At 38.7% G+C, this 7,574-nt stretch overlaps 1 protein-coding gene across 9 annotated transcripts in view; it reads left to right on the top strand.

Annotated features, from left to right (window-relative positions):
• The window catches only part of dnm1a (dynamin 1a), a gene marked incomplete at its 3' end in the record, with an annotated part of 47,837 nt that overhangs the window by 14,969 nt on the left and 25,294 nt on the right, over positions 1–7,574 (top strand). For 5 of the 9 annotated variants that reach the window (XM_014009405.1, XM_014009400.1, XM_014009403.1 and 2 more), the window contains 5 exon segments: positions 455–615; positions 687–829; positions 903–1,038; positions 1,627–1,694; positions 2,986–3,124. In XM_014009405.1, coding sequence (XP_013864859.1) covers positions 455–615; positions 687–829; positions 903–1,038; positions 1,627–1,694; positions 2,986–3,124 — 647 coding nt within the window. 9 annotated transcript variants of the gene reach the window in all.

Raw genomic sequence — 7,574 nt, 5'->3', positions numbered from 1 at the left:
TTCTAATTTGAGCTTCCTTCTGCTTCTATTTTGCTGATTTAAGCTATGTTCTGCCTTTTTTAGCTATCATTCCGACCTTTTCTGCTATTCTTCTCCTAATTTCAGCTTTTATTTTGTTTCTTTCACTTTCTTTCTGCCCTATTCAGCCTTTTCTGCCCCTTTCAGCTTCATTTCTACTTATTTTACTTAATATCTGCATATTTCTGCATTTTTCAGCTACTCTCTGCCTCTTGAAGCTTTTGTTTTCACTGCTGGTGTTCTTCAACAAATTTCAGCTATCATTCAGCTAATTTTGCGTTCTGTTAAAATCCCGCCAGCGTTAATAGTTCAGCCTTTAAAAAATTTCAGCTTCTTTGGTGGCTTTCAGCTAAATTATTCAACAATAAGCATCCGTGCTGCATATTTGCAGTAAATGCATTTACCCCATAGTTTATCTCTTTCCGGTCGTGTCCAGGTTACATCGGTGTGGTCAACAGAAGCCAGAAGGACATAGACGGAAAGAAGGACATTAACGCTGCCATGGCTGCTGAGAGGAAGTTCTTCCTCACCCACCCTGCCTACAGACACCTGGCTGACCGGATGGGCACGCCGTACCTCCAGAAAGTCCTCAATCAGGTGCGTAACAACGGCGCCAAGAGATTTCACGCCTTCACCACCGACCTAACGGTGAACTTTGACCCCGTCAGCAACTGACCAACCACATCCGTGACACCCTGCCGGGCCTGCGGTCCAAGCTGCAGAGCCAGCTCCTCTCCATAGAGAAGGAGGTGGAGGAGTACAAAAACTTCCGACCCGACGACCCGTCTCGCAAAACCAAGGCTCTCCTCCAGTGAGTGGATAAACAGGATGTGCAGGTAAACAGGTGCTTTTGTTAGCATATGTGTCTCCTTCTCTATTTGCAGGATGGTGCAGCAGTTCTCTGTGGACTTTGAGAAGTGCATAGAAGGCTCCGGAGACCAGATCGACACGGCTGAGCTGTCAGGTGGAGCGAGGATCAATCGAATCTTCCACGAACGCTTTCCCTTTGAGCTGGTCAAGGTGTGTGTGTGACGGTCTTCTGTTCAAACAGAGGGTCGTACTTCTTTATTCCTCAGTCGCGAACCTGCTTTCATCACGTCTTCGCTGTTTTTGTTTGACTTCGTCTCCCCCATCCACCTCGTCCTCCTACACCGTCCAACCCTTTTCACCTCCCGTCTTTCCTCTCTCATGTCCTCTCTCATGTCCTCCCTCTGAGGGTATAAAACTTAATGTCTGCAGAGAAATGCCCCGCTGGGTGTTCCACCAAGAGGACAAAGTAGGTTACTTCCTAATCAGAGGAATAACTGAAGAGACACAGACGAAAGCCTCGGTCACATATGTGTGATGTCGATTTATCGTGTTTTACGTGTTTTTTTTAAAAGTGAAAACCCGAAGGGTGCATGTGATGTATGTGGCATTGCAGTAAATAATAATAAAAAAACAAGGAGGCACTTGAGCAGATTTATTAAAAACAGATGGTAGGCGAATGATACATGAACTCACATGGAGTCTGCTTTGTGTTTGCAAGAACCTAAAGTCACTGTGTGTGTGTGTGTGTGTGTGTGTGTGTGTGTGTGTGTGTTTAATCTCCTTTCTGTCTGGTTTCAGATGGAGTTTGATGAGAAAGAACTCCGCAAGGAAATCAGCTACGCCATCAAGAACATTCACGGCATCAGGCACGTCCGCCCTTCGTTCCCCTCCTCTGACCTTTCGTTTCTTCTTCCTCACTTCACCTCATCTCCCTCCATCTCTTTGTCTCAGTTGTCACATCTAACAACAGCCTCTCTAATCCAAGCTAAGACCAGTCCATTGATTGCTCATCTGTTAAACTGACATCAAAAAATACATTCAAGCAGTGATGTTTTGGGATCAGATAGTCATTTAATAATAACTTAATACTGGTCTGTGTGGACGGTGAACTCTCTCTTTTGTATTTCCGGTAGGTCACGCTTTTCTCTTCCTGAACTCTTTGTAACCACCAGACAGTCAGCAATAACTCTTTAGTTTTAGTAGTTTAATGGTTTTTATTTCGTTCTCACCCTTTTGTGTCTTTTTTAATCAGAATATCTCTTTGTGAAATTATTTTGTTTGTCAGTCTTGAGCTGATTATTTGAATGATTCAGCTCATCTTTAGAAATACCGATTGCATTAAAGGGATAGTTTATTACTTTTGTAGTGGCGTTCTGAGGAAAGGTAATAAACAGCATCTTACCTGTTGTAGATAGTATTTTGAACAACCTCGTTTGGAAGAAACATAGCTCAGTTTGGATCAAATTAATAAGCCAACAAGTATTACGAGTTCAAAAATGATGAATGTGGTTTGCTGTCACTTTAAAACAACTAAATTCTCAAAATTTCAATTATGGTTTGACATTTTTAAACCTCTTTATTATCAGATTTGCATTACATGGGAGTTCTGGCAAAAAATAGTGTGCACCGGTAGTGCTACAGCTAGATGCCTCTGCTATTTGTGCTTTTAAAAAAACACATAATGGAAATCTGTTGGTGAAATAAAGGGTTGATAAATTTGCATTTACGTGAGCTACTGTGAAATTTTAAGATGAGAGCGGTCCCCTTTGGTCCTGGTCTAACTCAGACTACCTGTTAGCTCATTAATCTAATCAGAAATAAAGATAATTTTTTTCAAGCTGAGGCTGTTCAACAAGCTATCTACAGCAGATAAGATATTAATCGTTCATAACCTCGTCACAGAACCCCACTTCAAAAAAATCAAATTAAGTGAGACAGTATAATTGAAGGGAATGATCCCTGAATCCTTTCTTCTTTTTTTTTAGATAATTTATTTTTTTGTTTGGTTGAAGGTGGAGTGAGTAGGCAACAGATTAGAAAATAACTCATCACAATTAACATTCTTCTCTCTGCCTCCTCCCTCCTCCTGTCTCTCTGTCTCTCCACCCACCTCACTGGTCTCTCGGCCCCGTGGCTGGTTCTCTTGGTATCGGGCAGAACCGGCCTCTTCACCCCGGACATGGCCTTTGAGACCATTGTGAAAAGGCAGATTGGGAAGATTAAAGAGCCTTGCACCAAATGTGTGGACATGGTCATTTCTGAGCTAGTCATTACAGTTAGGCAGTGTACCAGAAAGGTAAAGCAAAGCAAAAAAACAAACCATAAATGGTGGCTTGTTCGGTTTGTGCTTTCATCCCTCGTGCTCAAAAAGTCCCCCAGTTGTTGACTTCCTGTGCTGTGACCACCTGACTCTCTCCAGCCCTTGTTGTTGTTGTTGTTGTTGGACAGCGAGGTGGCACCTGGAGTGGCAGGGTGGGCTGCAGTTTACCTGCTTATGGGTCACACTTGTGCTGACGAAATCTAGTGTGGAAGCTGAGCGGTCATCAAAATACGGTTGTTGATAAAGATTATTAAAATAACCTGAATCATGACGAAAATGGGATCTCATAAATCTTATAAACCCATATTTTACTGACAATGGAACATAGTAACCAGTGGTGGGCAGCACTAATCTAAATATTAGTTGCACTAACCCTAAAGCACTAACTCAAATATTTAGGTCCCCTAATTCTAAAGCAATAATCCACTGAAATTTTTTTTTAGTAAAAGCTAATTCTAAAGCACTAATATAATCCAGTTGACACATGAAACATTTTTCGGAGTCAGCATGAGACAATGTCACTAGTGCCCTTGGTGGGCCAAATGGGAGTCACCTGCAGGCCACATTTGGCCCGCAGGCCTTGAGTTTGACACGTGACCTTGTAGATAAGTGACACGCATGTTAATAAAATGTGTGACAGCTTTCACCCTCAACTGTGAACAATAATGTTGATCAATAACATTTAAAGACCTCAGTTAGTGCTTCTAAATTTAGCCCACACATTTAGCTAATCCACTAATACATTTAAAAATGAGCAAAAGCCCTAAAGCACTAATCAAGAAATTAGTTCCCCTATGTGTGCTTTAGTGCTTAAGGGGAACTGTGCCCACCACTAGTAACCATAAAGGTTTAAATTAAACAACAGAAATACAGTAAATTTGAATTTGGTGGTAATAACACATTTCACAAAAGAAAAGTTTTCAACAGTTCTGGGTCTTAATTGTCAATTTTTTTGTTTCATTTTTTTATTTTATCAAATGTTTTCAGTTGGTGACGGATCTAAGTTCAGCATCAGACTTTTCTACTACAAACCTGTGCCATGTGTCATGGCTGCAGGTTCAGCATCGTCTTGCTGAAATATGCAAAGCAAAAAATAAAATAAAATAAAATAAAAAACCTGAATGGGTGCATAAATTGTTCTAAAGCCTGTATAATAATATATAATAATATACACCGATTTCACCTTTTTAGATGTGCAAGCTGCCCAATCTATAGACACTAATGCACCCTTATACCATCAGAGAGGCAGACTTTTAAACTGTGTGCTCAAAACAGACTGATTGGTCGCTCTAATTAGTACAAAGCATTCATAGTTTCCAAAAATAATTTGAAATGTTGATTTTTTTTTTTACTTCTGAGAGATGCATTTTCTTTTACTCAGTTTATTTGAACTAATTAGTTGCAAAATGCCGTTTTTATTCGGACCACTTATTTTTGCATCCTTTTGTTGGCTGTCTTCCAACTTTTTTGAGATGTGCTGCTGTCATAAAATTAAAAATTATCCAAAAATTTTAACATTTTTTTTAGTTATTATTTACATTTCACACAATGTCCCATTTCCTTTTTCCTATTCGGGCTGTAGTCTTTATTTGTCTCGAGTACTGTTGAATCTGCTTTAAAGTGAAATTGGCAAAAGAGGAACTCAGAGTTTCCACCTTTCCGACGCAAATTCATTGAATCATTTGTTTATCTTTGCAAATTTCCTACAACCGTATACTGGGTGACATCAGTTTCCAAACTTTCTGGTGCGCGAGAGTGCAGCCGTGCACCTGCGGACATAAAAAAATCACAGCTTAACAGCTCCTCAGTGTGTTGCACATTTGGACGCCGGGCCAAGACAAATGAGCAGTAGTCTTTATCCAAATGGATCCGCTGTGACCGAATGATTTCAACAGCGGCTCGGAAGGCCTCAGAGGATAAATGTTATGATAAAGGACTTTAGAGGAAACAGGGGTTAGATGGAGGAACGGGTCGAAACCAGGAGGTGGGTGGGTGGCGGCGGTCTTGGCTGAACATCCAGGTGCACATCTGCAGTCTTGTTGTGTGTTTTTGGCTGATGGAGTCGTGCAGGCTGGGGGAATCTCTCTGTTTTCTAACTCCTTTTCTTGTCTCCTCTTTCTGCTCCCTCTCCTCTCAGAGAGAAACTCCAGCGCTGCCCTCTTTTAGAATGGCTTCAGGGAAAAAAAAATCTCACTTGCATTTTTCTTCCTTCGCCGTTTGTCCTTCCAACTCCGACACCTCCTTTTTGTCTTCTTACCATCTTCAAATCCCACCTTTTTCATCTCGTCTCCGTTTTTTTTTTCCTTCTTTCTTTACCGTTTGTTTTCACTCCTTTGGTTTGCTTTCGTCTCACCTCGTTGTCTGAACCTCCTCTTGTCTCTTCGTCTCCCTCCATCGCCTCCCTCCTTTCTGTCTTGTTCTGCCTGCTCATCCCAACAGGACAGGGCTTTTCACCCCCGACCTGGCCTTTGAGGCCATAGTGAAAAAGCAGATCCAAAAGCTGAAGGAGCCCACACTGAAGTGTATAGATATGGTAGTGAGTGAACTCACTTTCACCATACACAAGTGTAGTCACAAGGTAACCTGCCCCAAAGCAAAGCAAAACACTTTTAGTGTTTCTGTTAACCAGAGAGGTAAGGGTAGACTGATGGCTGAAGATGTTTTACCTGTTTGTGCATAAATTAGAACATTTCAAAATCTAAAGTGTGTATTTGCAGTGGTAGAGGGTGCTTTAATTCAATTTAAAGCTAAAACTTTGTGTAAACTTCCACATTTGTTCTAATACAAAAGCTAGTGAAAAGCTTTTTTGTCATAAGTCAGCTGTATTTTGAGTGAATGGAGCAAATTATGTAATTTAAATTTTTAGTTTACCTCTGCTTGAACCTATAAGATAAACAACCATTTGGACTTGACTTTGCCAAAGCCAGTAATCATTAACGTGTTTACATATAATGGTGAAGACAAATCATGTTGTTTTGAAGTTGCAAAAGTTCATTTCATGACCAAAAGCAACAACTTTTACAGTTTGGTAACTACAAATATCAACAAGGACTGAATAAATATCAAAAATAAGAATAATCTAAGAAAATATCCAATTCATCCAGCAAATCTCAGTCTATCCTTACTTCATTTAATCAGAACCTTAATTAGACATTTGTTGCAATTTTTTATCTTTAAGTTATTGACCTTGTGTTAAGAAATGCATGTTAGCTTTTATTTTATTTCATCTCCTGATTTAAATGACCAAAATCATTCAACACTGTTTCCAAAAAAGTCTGGGTTCTGTAAGACGTTTCTAAAAACAGAAGGCACTGATTTGAAAACCTCTGAATGAGGGGAAAGGACAGAGACGACAATTCTTGAGTTATAAAATGGAAAAGAGAATGTGCTTACCTCGCCAGTGGTAAGTTTATCAGTTTAACAAATTTAATGCTTGATATAAAATTTCACCCCTCTCGCTGGTTTGCAGCCTCATTTGTTGCGAATTAAATGCATTTAATGATGGAATTCAACTTGAGGATCCACCTCCCTCTCTGCTCTGCTTCTGATGCTTCTTAAATCTCTTAAAAATCTCCTCTGGGTCCTTTATTTGTAAAATAAATTGAAGTTTTGCTGTTTCTTACTGCTGTAAATTGGAGTAAAGTCTTGATTTTGTAGTCAATGAAACAAGTTGACTGGTTTTGATAGAAATGATTATTCTATTAAAACCAGTGGTTCATAGTAACTAAGTACATTTACTTCATTAAAGTACTTAAGTAATTTTTTGGAGGATTTGTAATTTTCCTAAGTATTTTTTTAAAACATTACTTTTACTTTTATTTCATTACATTTAAAACCTAGAAATGATATTTTTACTCCTCTACTTTAAAATTTAACACCTATTTACTTGTTTCCAAACTAAATATGTTTGAACTCATCATGAAGAGAGTTGTTGCTGGTTCCACTAAACCTACTAGAGTAAATATGAAGCAATATACTGTATATATTTTCTGTATGTTGCTCAATTTACTCAACTTGTTTAGTGGAACCAGTTTGATTAAGTAAATTCAATAGTTTGTTTCTTAAGAGAGTCTAAAAGGACTATTAATTTTAATTTTACCTTCCCAAATTTTGTGAACAGTTTTAAGAGTTTTACTGAAGTAGTGAATTTTATTTTCACCAGTCATTTTCTGCTAAGATGTTTTTACTTTTACTTATTTTTTTCCCAAGTACTTTATAGACCTCTGAATAAAAGTAGTAATCAAAAGTACAATGTTGAATTAAATCTAAATTAAAATTAAAACAATGTTTTCAAATCATTGCAGTCTTTTAGTTTAAATTCAACACTTTTGACTTTTTTGGAAACAAGTTTGTATTTTTCTGTCTTTTTCAGTTCAGTCAAAGTACTGAAGTGACTGTTTGTGTGGTTTTACTCACAGACTAACTC

The sequence above is a fragment of the Austrofundulus limnaeus genome, unplaced genomic scaffold, assembly GCF_001266775.1.
Source record: "Austrofundulus limnaeus strain Quisiro unplaced genomic scaffold, Austrofundulus_limnaeus-1.0 Scaffold57, whole genome shotgun sequence".
Classification (NCBI taxonomy): domain Eukaryota; kingdom Metazoa; phylum Chordata; class Actinopteri; order Cyprinodontiformes; family Rivulidae; genus Austrofundulus; species Austrofundulus limnaeus.
The sequence above is the reverse complement of the archived record's forward strand: the minus strand, read 5'-3'. Positions and strand labels throughout refer to the sequence as shown.